At 44.8% G+C, this 20,419-nt stretch overlaps 2 protein-coding genes across 3 annotated transcripts in view; one reads left to right on the forward strand and one right to left on the reverse strand.

Moving 5' to 3' along the window:
• Ube2b (ubiquitin conjugating enzyme E2 B) overlaps positions 1-3,091 on the forward strand; it is a 12,552-nt gene extending 9,461 nt beyond the window's left edge. For both annotated transcript variants that reach the window (XM_033761572.1, XM_033761573.1), the window contains exons 4-5: positions 1,547-1,635; positions 2,714-3,091. In XM_033761572.1, the coding sequence (XP_033617463.1) occupies positions 1,547-1,635; positions 2,714-2,842 (218 nt within the window). In that variant the 3' untranslated portion in view covers positions 2,843-3,091. The remainder of the gene's footprint in view (positions 1-1,546; positions 1,636-2,713) is intronic.
• An 11,651-nt stretch (positions 3,092-14,742) lies between these two features.
• On the reverse strand, positions 14,743-20,417 carry Cdkn2aipnl (CDKN2A interacting protein N-terminal like; the record flags this gene model as incomplete). The annotated part of the gene is made up of 3 exons (XM_033761766.1): positions 14,743-15,429; positions 18,353-18,452; positions 20,203-20,417. Coding segments are annotated over 3 exons (354 nt in total), but the record flags the coding sequence as incomplete, so codon positions are not given.
• Between the last annotated feature and the right edge of the window lie 2 nt (positions 20,418-20,419).

A 20,419-nucleotide genomic window follows, 5' to 3' on the forward strand; every position in this document is an offset into this window, starting at 1 on the left:
CAAAAAAAAAAAAAAAAAAAAAGTGAAATGACCAAAACTGGGTATGCTGACACACATCTGTAATTCCAGCACTCTAGAAGGCTGAGGCAAGAGGATTTCAAGTTTGAGGCCAGCCTGGGTAAATTAGCAAGACCTTGTGTTGGAAAATAAAAATGGGCTAGGGAGTATCTGTGTGAAGGATTTACGTTTAATCCCTAGTACTAGAGAAGGGAATGCAATCATTGAAGAAAACTCATAAAATACAAGGAAGGGTAAAAAAATAAGCTCATTCATAATCCTGTTAAACAGATCTACTTACATTTTGATGTTTAATCTTAAAATGTTTTGTGATTTACATATATTTCAAGTGAGAATATTCATATACCTTTTGCCAAAATATAGAGTTATTGGATATAGCTTAAAACTTATTTTTAAAAAGTAATATGCTGTAGGGCCAGGGATTTAGCTCAGTGGTTCCGCCACCTGTCTCACAAGTGCAGGGACCTAAAAAATAAAAATAAAAAAGGAAGACATTTTTTTAAAAAGCAATATACTGTAAACTTCTACATTTCTAAACAAAGGATACATATAATTTTCAGTGACTTTGCCAGTAATGGTTATGTGAAGATTTGCATATAAGCAGTCTTGTATGGCTCATGATGACCTCAGCCTCCAAACACTTGTGAGCTGGGGCTGGGGCTGCAGCTTTGTGCTGTCAGACGGCACCCTCAGTCCCCGTCATGTTGTGGACGACAAGGGGGCTCCCCATTTCACTGCTGTTGTGAACATCCTGTAAGTCAGTCTTGGTACGAGTTCATGACTATGTCCTTAGTTTCTAGGAGAGGAGTGGCCTCGTTATGTCAGTAAATAAGTTTTTCAAGAGCTTTATTTAAGAAAGACTACTTAGAAATACAATGTGTGTGTGCTGAGTATTGAACCCAGGCCCTTGGTCTGTTGGGCAGGTGTTCTCCTGCAGCTCTGCACTCCCAGCCTTGAAATACAGAATTTCAACAGATTGCTCTATGGTGTATGTTGAAAAAGGTCTGACGTCTTCTTGATGATAAGATGCAAAATCAGAGACTTGTTTTAGTTTCAAAGACAAGTTTTCCTATACAACCAAAAGGTTTAATGCCAGGTGTGGTGGTCTACACCTAAAATATCAACACTTCAGACTGAGGCAGCAAATTTGAGCCCATTGTAAATAATTTAGCAGTTTAGTGAGATCCTGTCTAAAATTTTTTAAAGGGCTGGGTATGAAGGCCTTGGGTTCATTCACCAATACTACAAAAAAAGCAAGAGAGTTTAATTATGTCATGTTATCTAAAAACTTCTGACTGGAGCCAGACATGGTGGCCCATGTCTATAATTCCAGCACTTGGGAGGCTGAGGCTGGAAGATTTTGAGTTTGAGACCTCTCCAACTTAGCAAGACCCTGTTCGGAAAACAAAACAAGAAAGCCCCAACAACTTCTGACTGGGCCAAGCATTCAGTTTATATTAAAGACTTTTCTTAACTGTCTGATATGACAAAGTTAACACATGTAACAAAATTAGTGTTGTCTTTACAGTGTATGCTGATGGTAGCATATGTTTAGATATCCTTCAAAATCGATGGAGTCCAACATACGATGTATCTTCTATCTTAACATCAATTCAGGTAAGTGTGTTAGGTTGTATCGTTTTTCAGATTGTGTGGGATCCATTCAACTCCATTAGGACCAGTGATCAAGCTAAGCTCATTTTCCGAGCACCTAAGGGGCCAGTGGCAAAGCTGAAACAGGCTGTGGTTATAACTTTGTCATGGCAGTCTGGCAGAGTATTTCACAGTTGATCTGAAATAACAGTTTTGGAGGGATGCATTTTGTTTTGGGTTTGGGTTTTTGTTGTTGTTGTTGTTTTTGGTTCCAGGGGTCAAACTCGGGCCCTTGCACTTGTGAGGCAGGTGGCGGTACCACTGAGCTAAATCCCCGGCCCTTGACCAATTTTAAAAGATATTTATATCAGACTTCATTCTGGTCATCTTAAAACCTTTCTATTTCTTTCCCTACTGCTAAATGTAAGTTTTTGTTTGTTGGTTTGTTTTTTTGTAATCAAGAGCACCAAGATTTACCCCTAACTTACCATCATATATTTGCAAAGAGATTAAGGATGGGAGGAGGCTCAGTGGTGGGAACACTTGCCTGGCATTTCTGCGGCTCTAGGACTGATTCCTAGCACCAGAAAAATATGAATAAATTTTAAAAATTGAGTTTACCTTCGGAAAATGCTGGTTTTTAAAGTGTATTAGAACTTAACCAAAGTGAGTTATTTCCTACTTAGTGAGAAAGTCTCAGTATGCTAAAAATACTGTTACTTCTTTGGGAAGGTTCTAGGGATTAAAACCAGGGGCTTCACGGAGCTGTATCACCAGATCTCTTTCCCTTTTCCCTTCCCCTTCTCATGCCCATTTTTTTCTTTACTTCTCTCTCCATTTGTTGAAACAGGGTCTCACTAATTTGCCCAGGCTAGGCTTGAACTTGTCATCCTCCTGCCTCAGCCTTCCAGAGTATTCTCTTCTGATATTACGCAATTGAGAATTACTTGTGGTAGGAGCCTAAGTTCTCTGAAGCAGGAAACCTCTTAGCCATTTCTGAAAGTGTTTACACCTAAAAGTAGATGACATACAAACCTCTGAAATAATTTGTTTTGTGTATAAAGAATAACTCTGCAAGTTTGTTTTTCCTTCTTCCTTTTAGTCTCTGCTGGATGAACCAAATCCGAACAGTCCAGCCAATAGCCAGGCAGCACAGCTTTATCAGGAAAATAAACGGGAATATGAGAAGAGAGTTTCGGCCATTGTGGAACAAAGCTGGAATGATTCATAATAGACAACTGATCTGTTCATCTTTCTCTTCATCGCTGTGTATAATTTACCTCCCAGTAGAAAGGCTAACAAATTTTAAGTGCCACAAGTTTTAAGGATTCTGCAAAAGAAAAAAGAAAAAAAAGTCCTTCATTTAGAACCTACAAAAGCTTGTGTATCTTGATTAATGTACTTTTTATTGCATGGTGTGAACTAAGTTATTGCTGCATAAATTTGTAATATATCCTGTTTGTATTTTTTTCCAAGTGTATAATGTTGGTGTGGAGTTTTCATGACAGAATATACACATTTTGTAAATCTGTACTTTTTTCAAATATTGAATGCCTTATTTTTGAATTCTTTAGATTTTTAAATTGGAGAAAAGCTTATAAAAGTTTTTTATATATGAATATTACATGTAAAGCTGTTAAAATACATAACTTCAGTGCAAGAGACTTTGTCACTTATTTCCTATCTGTTAGAAGGGGTCAGCAAGTCTCTAGCTCTCCATCAATTGATGGTTTCAGTTCTGATTTCAAAAGAACATGTTTCTATTTTATCAAGAAAGTCTTCAGACTTGATTCTGAATACCAATTACAATCTCCAACTTTATTACATGTAAAGCTGTTAAAATACATAACTTCAGTGCAAGAGACTTTGTCACTTATTTCCTATCTGTTAGAAGGGGTCAGCAAGTCTCTAGCTCTCCATCAATTGATGGTTTCAGTTCTGATTTCAAAAGAACATGTTTCTATTTTATCAAGAAAGTCTTCAGACTTGATTCTGAATACCAATTACAATCTCCAACTTTATTTTGAACGTACCTACATTAGTGTCAATTAATTACAGACGTAACTGGTTTGATCCTGTCAAGCTCTGTGCCGAGGCCACTTGTTCGGTTTCTCCGTGCGTTCCCGTTTAACTGTACCTTTGCTCTCACACTGGGACCTCTACTACGAGCAGAGAACTGATGCAGCTTACTCTGCTGCTTGGTAGCATTTGAAAGGCTTGTGATGAACGAAGAAGGTAAAACCATAAACATTTACCAAAACTTCCTGCTCCGGTATTAGCAAAGAATTGGTTGCATTGGTTTGAGTAAGGCAGATATTTGGAAGGAATCTCGGTGTAATTTAAATATTTGAAAACTACCTTTTAATGCAATTACGTATCTGTTTATTCTGAGAAAATGTTTTAACACCAGGGCCTGCTGAGTTGCTTTCTCTTGTGGAGATTTTTTTTTTTTAAATCTCCTTAAGTTGTATAAGTTGTACTGCATCTTAGTTTACTGGATAAATTTAAAACAGTATTGTAGAAAGCTAATACAAGCTATCTGATGCTTTCAAATAGTATAGAAAATGGAAAATACACAAGTAAATTCTGTTGAACCACCTGTGCAGTCTCTCTAGTGGTTAAAGCAGCTATTTTAGTCCCCAGGTTTCTTGTCGCATCTGTACCAGCCTTGCAGAAATCGCTGACAGTGCCTTGTGTGTTGGGAGGTTGGGTTACAGGTTGGCACTATCTGCAGCTGGTACTCAGCGGCGTTTACACCAGACGAATCCGTGCCAGCGCCGCCCCTTTCAGTCACTGCTTGACAGGTGCAGGGATGAGTGGTCTTGGGACAGTCGTAGAAACGGGGTTCATTCACTCCCTGGAACCACAGTCCAAACAGGAGAGGCCTGGCTCAGGACAGGTACAGAAAGGTACTGCATTGACTCCTCGATCAAACAGGTGTTTACTGAGCACCACCCCCTCGCTTCCTTAGTGCCTTTTGGGTAGAGCTTACCACTCGTTTTTATCCGTATCTTGTCTCTGCCTGAACGACATAAAACTGGACCATGGGAAGCACTGACAGAATTAGGAGAGTTACACCTTGAAAGGGAGTTCAGTGCACTCTTTCCTTAGGCCCGCGCCTACAAGAATCTCATTCTTGGCCAGGTGCAGTGGTGCACTCCTGTCATCCCAGCACTCTGGAGGCTGAGGCAGGAGGATCACGGAGTTCAGTGCCAGCCTGGGCCACACAGTTCAACGCCACCCTAAAACACAGCAAGACTCTGTCTCAACCCACTCCCCGCAAAAAGAATCTCATACCTGTCCACATGTATACCTTTTGGAGAAATTCTTAAGAAGGATCCATCTCTTAGTGATTCTTGTTTCTTCCTTCAGCCTTGGAACCGATTCCTGTTTCTTTGGTTCGGATGTGAAGCTTTAATTTATGTTCTATCATGCAGAAAATTTTGGTTTTGTTTTTTGAGACAGGGTCTCGCTATGTAGTTGAGACTAACGTGGAACTATGTAGCCCACGCTGGTCTTGAACTCACAGTGATCCCCCTGCCTCAGCCTCCCAAGTGCTGGGATTACAAGCATGTGGCACCACGTCCAGCCTTGAAAATGTTCATTTTTACACCCTAATTTTATAAATACATGGTATGGCAAGAAGCTAGAATGAAGATTTATTCAGGCAGAGCATTATATGGTTGAATTTATGTTAAAAGAGTAAGTGTATCTGACACCATTTCATAGTATGTACTTCTAGACTAGAACAGTCTGCTCTGGGCACTGCTCTCAGCACTTTAACATAAATTATTCTCTTCAGCTCACGGTTTATAAGGCACAGGTAGTTATATTACAGGTGAGAAAATAGGCGCAGAGATGAAGTAACTTGCTGTAGAGTTAAACACCTTGTGGAAAGGGTTTCCTTAAGCCCTACCCTTTTAGGCCTGGATATGGGAATATTTTTCCATCTGTGATAGAAAGAACCGACTTAGTAGTAAACCACATTTCCCCCTTCTGGGAAATGTGCTTGAGTCTGTAGGAGTGGCCTACACTCCTCAAACCCACCACCCCCAGCAAATGGGTTTGGTTAATAACTTGGAACTGATACAAATTCTTACATAGGTGGAAGGTAGTTGAGAAAAGAGTTACATTTACTGTCAGTGTGTTCTGTGCTCAGTAAACAAGACGCTCGACCCCTTTTGTTAATTCATTTAGTAGTCTGTTGTACAGCTGGGCCTGGGACCCAAGGCCATACAAATGCTAAGCAAGAGTCAACCATGAGCCACACCTCCAGCTCCGTCAGTACTCAAAACGTAACCTGGGGACTCAGCAGAATGCAGAGTTATGTATAAGTTGGGATTTCTGTGTTGCTCTTTATTTTTGTGGTGCTGAGAATCAAAGCACACTAGGCAGGCACTATACCACGAAGATACATTCCCGTCCTAAAAGGTGCTTTTAGTTTTGCAATTTAGGGATTAAACCCCAGGCCTCCGCACATTCTAGACAACGCTGTACCACTGAGCTGCAGCCTCAGCTTCCCCAAGATGTTTTGAGATCTTACCCAAGGTTTGAGAGGTAGGGTTCAAATTTTGGTACTGATTGTGCTTGGTACAGTGCCTCTCCCAGGGAATCTGGTTATATGGGGATTGTGAATGTAAACCAAAGGTCAGTGGCTGGAATACTATTAAAGGAAAATGAAACAGCGGGGCGCGGTGGCACACCTGTAATCCCAGAACGTGGGAGGCTGAGACGGGAGGATCCTGTGACTTTGAGGCCAGCCTGAACTACACAGCAGGACCCTGGCTCCAAAAAAAGGTAACTGAAATTGTCCATAAGAATAGGCCTATGTCACGATGTTAGCTCTGTTCACTTCCATCTAGTTGGGGAACAATGAGCTGTTGACCTGATGGGGGTCAAGATTAGTGCTTTTCCATTATTAAAGTGTGTAACACAAAGATACTAGAAACCAAGTCTTACAGAAAGTATTTTTTTCCATCCTTTGAGCAAAGAAGAAGTAAATATGTGTGCCATTCTTCAGTAATTCTCCCCACCATTGCTATAGCTTTATAAAGTAATTTTGACATAAATGTTGGTTTTGTTGTTTTGAGACAGGGTCTCGCTGCCGTGTAGTTCAGGCTGGCCTTGAACTCAACTGTGGAGCTCAGGCTCTCCTCAAACGTCTAGCGATTATCCTGCCTCGGCCTCCCAAGTGCCAGGATTACAGACATGCACCACCTGCCCAGCCTATCATGAACTTGTCATGTTTTCTCTGTTCATAGGATGGGTTAGGGATTTATCAGCTTTGTGCCTTTATAAAGCTCACTGGGATGTGACTGTGTCACACATGGTTCAACATAGCTCCTTGATAAATGAAATCAAGAACCCTGGAAGAGCCAGCCACGGGGCACACACCTGTGATTGGTAAGGCTGAGGCAGGAGGATGGCACGTTTTAGACCAGCCTGGGCTAACTAACGAGACACTAAGAAAAGGAATCTGGAAGGACTTGGGCTCCAAGCCCCGCCTGGACAAGAAGAGTGCACATGGAATGACGTTAAAGAACTGTCACTGAGCGACACAGCTTGGTCATTTGGCGTTCTCTCGACTTCGGGACCTAGAAAGCGAGTTGCTGGCTCCTAGACAGAGGTCTGACAGCGATCGACAGTCCCAGTTACATTTGATGGTTGTGGTGTGTGCAGCGTCAAATGCCCCCTTCCACAGGCACAAGGCCCTAGGTTTGGTCCCCTGCAGCACACAGGTATGCAACACTGATAGTAACTGCGTAGTCTGAGGGGAGCTGGCTTGTCCAGAGTCTTACCTGGGAGACTGGTCCTTAATGTGCCCGTGAGTCGGGCACTTGTGAAAAGGGGATCGGAGCCTCTGAAACAACCCGTTAGTCACTCTTCCTGGAACACAGAAATGTCTCTGCTAGGTCTCAAAAGCTTCCAGGATGAAAACAAACATTGGAGCATTTAAGACACACCTCTTAAAAGCAAAGGGCCAGGTGTAGTGGCGCATGCCTATAATCCCAGCACTTGGGAGGCTGAAGCAGGAGGATCACTGTGAGTTTGAGGCCACCCTGAATTACAGTGTGAGAACCTGTCTCAAAATTTTTAAAAATAAACCACCAAAAGGCTTCTCTTAGGCCCTGAGGATAAAGTTACTTTCTCCCCTTCCTCCTTTTCAAACAAGATCTTTTGACAAGAATACCACAGTCCACCAGCTCAAGTGGATAGCAGCACACCTGAAGGAAAGAATGTCAAAGAGGTGTGTGTTCTGGAGACCTGTGGAAAATCACTGTGGACAACAGCTGGAGGCTGGGGATGTAGCTCAGTGGCACCAAACCTGTCTGGCAAGCTCAAGCTCTTGAGTTCAATCCCCAGGACTGTCAAAAATAACGGTTGGAAATGTTACAGTTCTGGGTTAGTGCTGGTAAGTACAGAGGACAAGGATCGAGAACCTGTTTATCTAAAAGACCCTCGAGTTAAAGCCAGCCTGACATCCCAACAACTTGAGTTACCACCCGAATTTTAGTTTTGACTTATGAACAGTCTTGAGTTACGACCCGAATGCCAGCCACTTGTGCTTCCAGATGGTCTCAGGCAGATTTAACCCTTACAGAGTTCTGGAAGGAACATTACAGTGTCCTTTCCTGTGTGGGGTTGACAAATCCTGGGCCAGTGTCTTTCCCAGGTCACTGAATCTGCCTGTGCACAGGAGAGACTGAAGGCTATGTAAAGGAGCCCAAGCCCTCATTGCCCAACTTGAGTTACAACCAGCCCACAAGAACAAACTGGGTTAAGTCAAGGGTCCACTGTATCAGATTTGGGATGCCAAATCTGAGGGCAAATTTCCTCTTCCTATAGAAAAAGATCCTTTGGTTTAGCTTGATAATTATCCTGGGTAGACTATAGGGAGGATGCCGCAGACTGCAGCCCACATGGCCAGCTTTAGCTGCAGGCTGGAAGAACCCGTCCGAGGAAGAGCTCGGACAGTAACCTCGGTGGGCCTTGGGTACAGGAGCGTCCCCACACGGGCATATGATGCTGTGGTTTCTGGTGGAGACTTGCTGTAACATCAGGGGAACAGCCCAGAAGTAGGTACAGGGGTGCTGTGCAAGCCAGCAAGACGAGCAAGGGCCGCAGCTCTGGAGCTGAGTCAGATGGGTGTGTGCATCTGTGACGGAGTTCTCCCCTCCCTGGCTGTTGTTGGCATACACCGTCTGTGTTGTTCTTGACAGGCGGGAGTTGCCTTTGGGACACAGCAGCTTGAGAACAGGCCACAGTCGGCATGAGGGATCAGGTTATAAGAACTATTAATAAAATACCAAAGAGATAGTAGGAAGCACTTTCTGATTGCCTCCACACGTGCAGGCCCGGGCAGGAGGCCTAGGAGACAGCAGAGGGCCTTTAGCGTCCAGGCTGAATTGGCTGGGGACACTGAGTATCTGTTCTAGGGGTTGGTTGGTTAGAAAAGCGGGAAATAGTCATAAGAAATAATATGGTAGAGTACTAAAAGGTCGAAGGAAACATGAGACCCATTTTATCACCTGAGATGTGGAAGACCTCTGGTGAAAGGGAACCAACTATTTGGCCAGGGTCCCAAATGCCCGGCCAGCGATAGGAATCAAGCTGGTTTTACAGGACAAATGGGACAGGCCTAGCACATAACACTAGAGCGAGGCCATACTCTCAGTACAAGGTCCAGATCCAAAGACACAGGGCTTCTAAGAAACCTACATCAGCTAGTGGGTGCCAAGCTGCACGTTAGACCCTGCTTCCCAACTTGAAAAGATCTCTCTTCTTGCAGCCCTGGTTGGCCATTGACTGCGTGCGTGCGTGCGTGTGTGTAAAGCTTAGTTTTCCTATCTTCGCCGTAAGGGCCCAGGGTGCCGGTTTCCACAGATCACAGGTCTTACACAGACCCCTTCAGTAAACACGAGATTTCCCACTGTGCAGGTGCCTTCCTGAGCTAAAGCGGTGCCTTGGCACTAGCTGACTTTGTATTTGGTCCCAGAAGGTGCAACAAAAAATGACAAGCATCAAATTGTTTAGGCTGAGTCTCAGGCAATCAGAACCACAGTCTAGCTTGCCTGTCACTGCTACGTGGTGAGAACATCAAAATGTGTGGGTACCGATTTGAGGACTTTCACAGTACCGAGGCAGGGCTCACTCGGCAGGGAGGGCAGCGTACCACACCGGCCCAGCTCTTGTCCCCAGTCTTGCCCCTAACGGTGAAACTCCCTCAGGCCAATGAGGGCGGAAAGGAATTCTGGGGTTGATTTGCCTGTAAAGTAGAAGAGACACGGGCCAGGATCAGGTGGGTTGTATTCTAATGAGGCAGCCCTGTCTGACCATGCTTTCAAGGACAAAATCTCTGGCTCTCACGCCTGGGTCTACGTGAAAATCAGCTCACAACTCATAGGAGCTTAATAGTCTCATTTTTGTTTTCTATTCTTTGAAAGCGTGTTTGGTTGATGACCTTTTTACTCTACCGGCTCAGCTGGACCTAAGTATGTAGGTGTCTGAGCAAGACTTCCAGCCACTTCTGTTGCTGACAGAGCACCGGTGAGTAACCCTGAACTACTGCTGGCACTGGGACAACCTTCCAACCCAAGGAGGAGCCAGCACTGCCACCACCTAGACCCGGGGTCCTGAGCCACAGGAAGAGCAGTGAGCTTTGAGGAGAAACTGTGCACTGGCTGGCTCTTCCTCATAAAGTTGGTTCGAGTTCAACTCTTGCCTCTGAAGATCTGTGCTTACTCATACTCCTACAGACAGAGGTGTCACTAAACCAGTCAGCGATGAGAGCCATGTAACGAGGTGCCGTGGCACACAGGCCTCAGGTACCAGGTGACAGGATCCTTCCAGACCCATGGTACACAGCGCACTCTGGAGCTGAAGTGGTAACAAGTTACCTGCCATTTCAGGGGACAGAGATCTCTTCTTAGATGGGAAAACACACATTTTACTACAGGCTGCAAGTACCAGAGGGTGAGCAGTAATTTCTGCCAGCGCCCACAGACAGGTGAGCAACCAGTCCAAATGAATCCTGGGAAGCTTCAGAGGAATTCTTTACTTTGATAAGTACTTGATGAGGTAAAGGTGGGCCGCAGACACTAAGGGATGGTTCAGAAAGCAATTTTCTGGGTGCTGGATAACATGAGGAAACCACTGTGAACTGGGTGTAACCGAGCACATACTTGCTTCTCACAAGTCCTGAGGCATCTGTAACCGGAAAGATCCTCTCCGGGTCAGGACACAAAGGTTTGCCGCTAACTGGCCCAAGACTAGCCTCAGGAAGTGAGGTTGGAAGGCCAGATTCGAGTGTATTTTTTCGGTTGATTTGCCTATAGGCAGAGGAAGAAGAGACGTCATGTGATCTCACCATTTTCTTTCCAAATCCTGGGAAGAAATGCACATGCAAGGCTAGAATCTTGCATTTGGATGTGGTATGAGCTCTTGTGTCAAGGCTTTTTAAAGAGCTATTTTGCCGGGGGGTGGGGTGGCACGCACCTGTAATCTCAGTACACTCAAAAGGCTGGAGCAAAAGGATTGCTGTGAGTTCAGGGCCAGCCTGATCCTCATAGTAAAACAGTCTCAGAAATTTAAAGAAAAAAAAGACTGTTTTACCTACATCACAAGGAATGCTGCAACACAAACATTTAGATTTCTTTGCTGTTCTTCCAGAAATACATGAAGAAAGAAATTCTATAATACTACCTGATTTGCTAGGTGGGACAGTAACATTTACAAAAGAAAGAGTGATAAAGAAAACTAGGCAATAAGCTTAGGAAATAATGTAGAGAGAACCTGTTAGAAAATGTAATCAGAAACTTTACACAAGTCTTCAAAAATAAACTGAAGGATGGGGCCGGGGCGTAGCTCAGTGGTACAGCACTTGCCTAGAACACGCAAGGCCCTGGGTTCAATTCCTAGCACTGCAAAAATAAGCAAACTGAAGGAGACTGGGGAGGGACTGGTCTAAGGTTTAAACTTTACACAACAGAAAAGCTATGGTTTTTTGGAACTTAAACAGGATAAAAATCCATGAGAAGGGGCTGGGATTTAGCTCAGTGGTTCTACCACCTGCCTCACAAGCATAAGGTCCTGAGTTTGATCCCCAGTACCCCGACACAAAAAAATCCATGAGAAACCTATGGGAAATGTACTTTAAAAGTGAATAATCACACTGATGTTCTCCATTCTGTAATTAGATTTTTAAGGTGTCACAAATTTGCACAAATAATCTGACTGGGGACAAAGCTAGGCTGAATTGCGGAGAAGAGGCTACGTATCACTGAGCACGGCAGGGCCCTCGGACATTTGGCGTCTTAATCTCCGCCATGCCTTTCTGTGCCAGGAACTTCTGCACCTTCATTTTCCTGGGCCACACGGCAGTATCTTGTCCATGGGATCAGAGATCCTGACCACTCAGCCCACACTAGTGGTCAGCAGAAAGACCGTAACTACAGTTATAGAGAGGTGGCCCATGCAGGGAGTGCTGCCTGGCCTTCCACTTCTGCCGCCCCATCCAGATCCGCTTCACTTTTCCTGGACATAGGATTACATTCCCAACAGACTAAGTGAAGGTAGGACCCACAGTCTCTTAGCCACCGCGGCCAGGACAGAACATGCTGTCTGCCACTGCGAGCGGATCCTGCCGGGACTGACCAGTAAACTGGTGCCCCAGAAAGAAGCTCCCTCCTGCTATTTTAGCCCAAATATGTACTTCATGGTGAGGACAACATGAAAAGAACAGGAAGGAGGTAGAGAAACTAAAAGAAAATGTTAATACCAAAATCTCAGTGTAAAACAGGATCGTACTGTAATTTCTTAAGAGGCTACGTACAGGCATTTCCTCAAGGACCCAAGCTCAGATGGCCTCCAAAGAGAAGCTGTGGGTTCTCCTCAGCAGCCTGAGATGTGGAGAATCTACAAAGCAACGGACAAAGAACTTCCTATCAGTGGGTTTTACTTGCTTCATTGGTGGGTTTTCGTCTGTGATCCTGGGAGTAGAACTCAAGACCTGAGCATGCTATGAAAATACATTACCACTGAGTCACACCCCAGCCCTCAATGAACACAGCCAGATATTTTGTAGGCTACTTCTCTTCCCATAAGCTAGCTCATGATTGCCTCAACACTATGATATGATTCTCATTTTCTATGATGAGAAACGATAAATACATATGGTGTGAGATAAAGGTATAAATTTCAAGTAGCATTACGGAAATGAAGTATTTGGTTTGCTTCAGTGGGGGAAAAAGACCAAGAAACAGCATCACACTTAAAGGTATGTTGTTGAAAAGTACAAACTATAAAATTCATTATCTTCCATTATTACATCAACATTTTAAAAAAGGAGCATTTTATTTTTGGTTTTGGTTTTTTGAGGCAGGGTCTCGCTATGTAGTTCAGGCTGGCCTCAAACTCACTAAGTAGCACAGGCTGGCCTCAAATTTGCAGCAATCCTCCTGCCTCAGCCTCCCGAGTACTGGGATTACAGGTGTGTACCACCACACCCGGCGGAAATAAAAAAGAGCATTTTAAACAAAGTTTGGCTTGTACAATGTTGATAAAATCACCTTAGAATGCTTGATTATAAATACATAAACATCCATGTATACTTTTACAGTGACAGCTACTGGAAGGATGAAGACTTTTAAAAAGCCAATCCAGACAGATTCCCACCACATCATGCTGGTGATACCAGGGTTCGTAAAGAGCTGGTGTGGTCTGTTCATTCCAGGCTCCTTTCTAAACCTGCAGCCGATGATGAAAATGTGCTAGATCCTTAGCTTTGATGCTGGGGAGAAAGAAAAGAAAAGGTTAGGGAGACATGAAGCCCAGTGAATCAAACCCATCTTCCTAAAATATAGCAGTGATATTTTATATTCAGTACTATCCAGATGGTAAGTCTACTCAGAAATTATTAATATTTCACTGTGTCCAGAAAATTCAGCAAAACACTGACCACACCATCCATTTGGAAGCCACAACTTAATGTTCTCATCACTTGCCCGATCTATAAATGCTCACAATTTAAAGCAATAATGGAAATACTTCAATTGCAGCTTTTCCTGGTGTGTTCCACAGTGAAAGGCTCTAAAAGCAGAACTGCACAAACACTTATTGTTCTAAATTAACAACAGTTTGATTCAGGTAGTAATTCACAACATTCCACATTGAGTCAGGGTATTTAGGAGATGTGAAGGTTATGTATTTCTAGAGTTCACACTATTAAAAACTGCAAAAGCTTGTCTTCAAATACTGGTGAACTGAAGGTGATAGGATTCTTTCTGGGTACTCTCTAGCACCTTCAATAAATTTAACTTGGCTTTAGACAACTTTTTAAGTGGGGTGCAAATAATCACACTGGCTGTCACCTTGTATTTGAGTGGATTTCCTTAACATTTAGCAGTACAAATGAATCAACCTGTGAGTCTTTTTAGTAATCAGAGATTTCAAGGTATGACCTATTTCCTAGGAAATCAAGTCAGTCATTCTAAGGGAGGAAAAAACAAGCACAGCATGGTGGCATAGGCATGAGGATGGTAAGTCTGAGCCCACCCGGGAAACTTGGCAACCTGAGACCCTGTTTCAAAATAAAAAAGTGCTGGGGAGGCAGCTCAGCCTGAAGGACCTAAGTTCAATCCCCAGTACTGCAAAAGAAAAGGAGAGATGAAAATCAAGTCTTCAGCAAAAGCAAAACAGAAGCCGGGCATGGTGGTGCATGCCTGTAATCCCAGCACTCGGGAAGCTGAGGCAGGAGGATCGCTGTGAGTTTGAGACCAGCCTGGGCTACATAGTGAGTTCCAGGTCAGTCTCAACTACATAGTGAGATCCTGTCTCAAAAAACAAACAAACAAACAAACAAAAACAAAAAGCAAAATAGAGTTGTGATATCCCAGCACTCGGGAAGCTGAGGCAGGAGGATCGCTGTGAGTTTGAGACCAGCCTGGGCTACATAGTGAGTTCCAGGTCAGTCTCAACTACATAGTGAGATCCTGTCTCAAAAAACAAACAAACAAACAAACAAAAACAAAAAGCAAAATAGAGGCAGCCTTTCTCCTTCTGGGGGAAACCGGTTCACTTAAGCCATCTTCATCCCCAAGAGGAAAAGTGCCTTAGCCATTTCAAAAGTATACCAGCGCACCCCAGCCTACAGCAGCACTGCAACTCTAAGTGGTCCTGGCTGCAGCAAGTACAGCCTTCCTCACAGGGTGCTGGCAGGCGGTTTACCCACCTCGGGTACCAGACAAGACTGGCCTGTGGAGTCTGAGATGGCTCAACTTCTATTTCCAGAACATTAAACAAAAAGACAAGCAGCTCTGTGAAGTATGCATTTATCTTGGGATGTAAGACAACCTCTTATTGAAAGAGTCTGAAGGGCTGTTTTTTTTTTTCCCCCACCTTAGAACATGATGGCTGCTTTCACCAAAGCGTTACCTCAGCGCATGCCAAGACTGGGCACAGTGCACAAAAGAGAACCCCTTGAGATGTGGGCATGCTTGTTTGCACTTTTCTTCATATTTCGTCTACCATTTTTCCTCTCGGGATAAAAATGTTCTCAGGAAAACTGGAACAATTAGGCAGACAACTTTTTTCATTGAGCCAATAATGACAGCTTCCTGATTAATCACTCGTTCCTCCATGCTAAAGACTTTAATCGTGGAAAAACCAACTGACCTTCCCGGCGATGACACCCGCCATCGCTCAGCAAAGCAGCTACTGCTGCTTTCTTAATTTTGCTCATGATCAGGCTGGGAGCAGGTGCCTCAGGTTGGTGGTTAGAAATCAAACTTGTGCACTCAATATATTTGTGCTTGAATCCTCCTTTCAAAAGAAAAGAAACATCACACCCTGCAGCCGTTGGCCAGATCCCACCTGTCTAGCCAAGCACAGTGGCAAATCCCTGCAGTTCCAGAACTCAGAGGCTCAGGCAGAAGGACTGTAAGTTCAACCCCAGCCTGGCAATTCAGCAGAATCCTGTCTCGAAATAAAAAACAAAAGGTCTGGGGATGTATCTCAGTCTGAAGGAATGGGTCCAATCCCCAGTGCCATCCAAAATAAGAAACCAAAAAAGCCCACCTACCAAAGACCAGTGCTCATTTCGCTTCTCAAACAATAACAACAAAAAAGTCTGGACAGGCCACAGAGGTACTCATCTCACAGCTGTGTAACAGCCAGAAGTATTTTTAAATCTTACCGAGAGGTCTGTGTCTCCAGTCATCCTCACTGTCTGGGCTCAAGATACCAGCAATGCCAAGGGATTCATTTCGCTTGCTAGACAGCTTGAAAACCCAACTAAACTCTAATTTTGGAGCTAAGGGATCAATTCCGGGCAGCATAACAACAGACGTTTTGGAGCGCGTGGCTTGACACCGCTTTGGTTTTGGTTTTGTCTCCGTGCTGGCACTGCTGCCTGACGTTTGCCAGCTTCATGTGTTACACAAAGCTGCTGTGAAGACCCCAAGGCCGGCACGGCACAGGATTCTCCGAGTAGCCTTCTGGGGCATGTTCCGAGGACAGCCATGGGTACCACGGAAGTCAGGCCCCACACAGATGACCTGGCTCACGGAGGAGATTCTGTCCTGTCGGCGGCGCTAGCAAGCCCTGCACAAGGGAATTCCACCCGGCCCCAGACGGCTGCCAAACTCAACTCACCCTCTTAAGTATCTCACTTGTGAGGGGCAGCAAAATTTCATTTTCACTGTCATCAAGTCTAAAAGTAATCTTGGTTACTAACAAAACACTAGTTTTATTTGAAGGAAGTTGCAACACACAGAACTCAAAGAAGCTGCATAATTCTGACCTCCACACCGGTCCCTCCCGCTGCTGATAGTTTATGCTTAGCGAAATGGCAGACCGGCTCACAGGGTCACAAAGTTTGGGCCTAAAGTTTGGGCCTCAAGTTTGGGCCTCAGGACCCTTCAGAAAAACTTCCTGGAAAGCTGGGCGTGGTGGCACACACTTGTAATCCCAGCACTCAGGAGGCTGAGGCAGGAGGATTGCTGTGAGTTTGAGACCAGCCTGGGCTCCAGGTCAGTCTCAACTACATAGTGAGACCCTGTCTCAAAAATAAAAAAAAAAAAAAGAAAAACATCCCAGGGCAGGGCACTGTACATTTCTACTGTGAAGGAACTCTACGGTATCAAACAGTTCCAAGAAAGCCCTCCCAATGTCCACACTTCCTATTTGACAGTGCTGTGGACACCCCAAATCTCTCTCCTTTCCTCCTAAGATATGAGGCCCAAATCTCATTACACGTTCTGGTCTCTGAACACTTTCATTAAGTGTTCAGATTAAATTTCAAAACAATTTTTTTCATTGTTTTCTCTTCAAGAAAAACAAACCATCTGAAAGCAAATGAGACTCAAATATTTTCTGGGCAGGTGAGGAATTCTTTAGCTCCTTAAATTAAGGGGACCTCTTGCCAGGCATGGTGGTGCACATGTGTAATCCCAACACGCAAGAGGTTGAGGCAGGAGGATCACTGAGTTCGAGGACAGCCTGGGCTATATAGCAAGACCATCTCAAAAAACAAAAAACAATCAATCAATCAGTAAGGGACCTCTTTATGTGCCCTACCTCCCAAAATAACTCTAATGGGTGAAACAAGGGCTTACCTATGCTTCTAAAGATAGAACTAAAAAAAAGGGGGGCAGTAGCTCTTTATTGCTTTGGTCAGCTTTTTCTGTTTGTTTTTTTGAGATGGTCTTGCTATGTAATTTTAGACTGGTCTTGAATTTATAACAGTCCTCCTGCCTCAGCATCCTGAGTGCTGGGATGGATGACAGGCATGTGCCACAGCGCCTGGCTCCTTTGGTCAATTCTGTAAGTATTTTCCGAGCGCCTTCTCAGTGTAGGTATGCCTACACTAGGTTTTACAGACTACGATAAACTAGAACCAAGAACTATCAGGTGCCTTCAGGGTCACAGCATGCCTCGAAAGGGGACTGGTGAATACCTAAGGAACTTCAGAAAATGAGAAAGCAATTTTCCTGCCTAAAGAGATCAGGACAAACGTAGCAGGGATGTCCCGCCTCATCTGAGGTTCTTCCTGCCACACAGAAGAGCCCCTGCTCCGGCGCCAAATACAAGAGGCTCAGCAGGTGCTCAAGTCCACAGCCTCGGACGGGAAGAGCCCTGCAGAAGAGGGAACAGCGATGGGATCTGGACCTCACTCAGCCCCATTCCTGTCCACACAGAGGGCCAAACAGGGGACCCAGCCCTCACCTGCTGGGGCGGAGATGACGTACTCTGCCATCAGTAAGATTTTTTAACAAACAGGAAACTTTAGCACTCTAGCCAACATTTTCTTTCGGGGGATGTAGCTCAGTATATAGGCACTGGGTTTAATCCCCAGTACCAACCATTTAAGAAAAAAATAAACAATTAAAAAAAAAAAAAAAAAAAAAAAAAAACTTAAAATGGAGTATTCCTTGACAAGCTGAAGAGGCTGAGCTCATGGATTTTTTTATACTCAACTGTTACCTAGTCATCAAAAGGTATATTCTACTCATGGGGAAATAAAAATAAAAGGGCTTAAACCTGTGGGATAGTAAGTAAAAGCTTAAGCAGGAGGATTGCTCTCAGTTCAAGGCCAACCGGGGATACAAAGTGAGCTCAGGGCCATCCAGAAATACACAGGGAGATCCTGTCTCAAAACACCAAAAACAATTTAATACAGGGTCATCAAACCAGGGACCATTAACCACACACTGACTCATCAAATGCAGTTGGAAATCCTGGTTACCTTTTTCATTAATTCGCTTCTGGTGGTAAACTGTGGCAAGTCTTCCACTTCAATTCCGTCTGCCATTTCCATCACCTTGTCCAGAAGGTCTTTATGGTAACTGCACAATAAAAAGTACTAAGGTAAAAACTGGAAGATTTACTTCTCCCTTTGAGTCAAGAAGAAATGGCAAGTTTCTTGGCGATAAATTCAACTCTAGAACTGAACTTTTTCTTTTCTTTTTTTACGAGATGGGAGTTTCACCATGGTTCCCAGTTTGGCAGGGAATTCAAATTATTCCCCTGCCTCGGCTTCCCCAGCAGCTGGGGCTACCAGTGTGTGCCACTGTAGCAGGGTTTCCAGACAACTAATCAGAGGCTTCGGGGAAACAGATACACGCACTGATCCAGCGCCAGGCTGGTAAGAAGTTCTTCCCACTTGTGGGAAACGGACAGGAATGTCAACAGAGCAGATGTTTCAAGATTTACAACAGGAAATATTTTTCCATACATCTGGAAGTACTTATTCAGATATGGGATGAAGGCCAAAAATATTTTTGATTACTTTTTAAGCATGGAGAATGTCAGTCTTGTGAAAGTGACGTTTGTTCATTTCATTTGCTCAATTTGTTCTCTTTTGTATTAAGTCATAACCCCAGTCTCTTTTTTTCTGTTTTTTGAGACAAAGTCTTGCTACGCTGCCGGGGCTGGGCTTGAACTTGCAATCCTCCCACCTCAGCCTCGCAGAGTGCTGTGACTACAGGAATGCCTGGCTGCTCTGCTTAATTCTCTGACCCCCTGCCCAACCTTGGATCCTGTTAACCAGGATTTCCCGAGTCACGAGAAGCCAGAAAGAGGGGATGGCTATATCTGGCACAATTATCCTATATCTTGTTCCAATAAGTCTAGCACCTGAAGAAAAAAACAAGAGGCTTTGGGCTTACAATGTTAGCTCTGTGGTAGAGCACGGTAGAGCACGTGCTTAGCATGCCAGAAGTCCTGGGTTCAGGTCCACCACTGAAGGGATACAGCAAAACATGGCCTGGAGGGGCCAGATACTAGTCAGTGTACAGAAGTTAGGACCAAAACAAGCCGTCCTATTCCCCTAACACAGCTTGAAGGAGTTCTAAAATAAAAGGACCTAAGGGAGCCATAGACCCGCAGCTCCTTCGGGAAGGCAGGCCCTTGCCCTGCCGGTGCAGTAGCCAGGATGTGTGGATGTGGGACCCTGATGAAAGGCATCCGTTATTTTCCTAAGAGGAAAAGCAGAGAGACAAAGGTGACTGCTGCTCAGGACCCAGCAGGCTGGGAGGGGGAAGAAAAAGCCAGGGGACACAGATTATGTCCCACCATAGTCGTAAAAAAAGTTCCACTCCTGGGGCCGGGGATTTAGCTCCGTGTTACTGTACCTGCCTCACAAAGTCCTGAGTTCGATCCCCGCAACTGGGGGTGGGGGGGGATCCACTCCTGCTAGAGGTTGCCCGGCCCCTAGGCATGTACTTCTGGAATTCTTAGTTTCTGTCTCTGACTCTGCCTTGTGGTTTAAAGGAGTTCATGGACTCAAAATGTACTCTGCAAAAGTGGTAATTTGAGCTAATAAGAGTAATATAAATAGCATGAACAATATAGCAGCTCTGGGGCCCAACCTTGTATTGAGCTCAGCTCTTCATGGTTTAATTACTGCAGTCATCACAACCAAAGGAGGACACTGAGGCTCAGAGCAGTAAGCATCTTTCCAAGAGGCTGCAAGGCGGGAAAGAGCCGGGGGTCACGCCGTCTGGGGCAGGCAGGGGTCTCGGTCCGGGTGAGGCCCGGGAGAGCAGAGGGTCGGCGGGCAGGGGACAGGGTCAGCCGGCCGGCAGGGGTCCGCACCTGCAGCCCAGGAAGAGGTGATTGGCCCAGACCATGGAGAGTGACAGCAGCTGGTCCAGGCGGCCGCCGCCATCTGGCGGGTCGCGGTAGTCGGGCAGGTGGCGCAGGATGAACTCCATGCGCGCTTTCCATTGCTTCTCGCTTTCGGAGTAGGACCGGAACTGCTCGGCGAAGTCGGCCGCCTGCCGCACTCCGGAAACCAGCTCCTCCACCGCGG

The sequence above is a fragment of the Fukomys damarensis genome, unplaced genomic scaffold (genome assembly GCF_012274545.1).
Source record: "Fukomys damarensis isolate Sample0158 unplaced genomic scaffold, DMR_v1.0_HiC HiC_scaffold_9, whole genome shotgun sequence".
Lineage (NCBI taxonomy): Eukaryota > Metazoa > Chordata > Mammalia > Rodentia > Bathyergidae > Fukomys > Fukomys damarensis.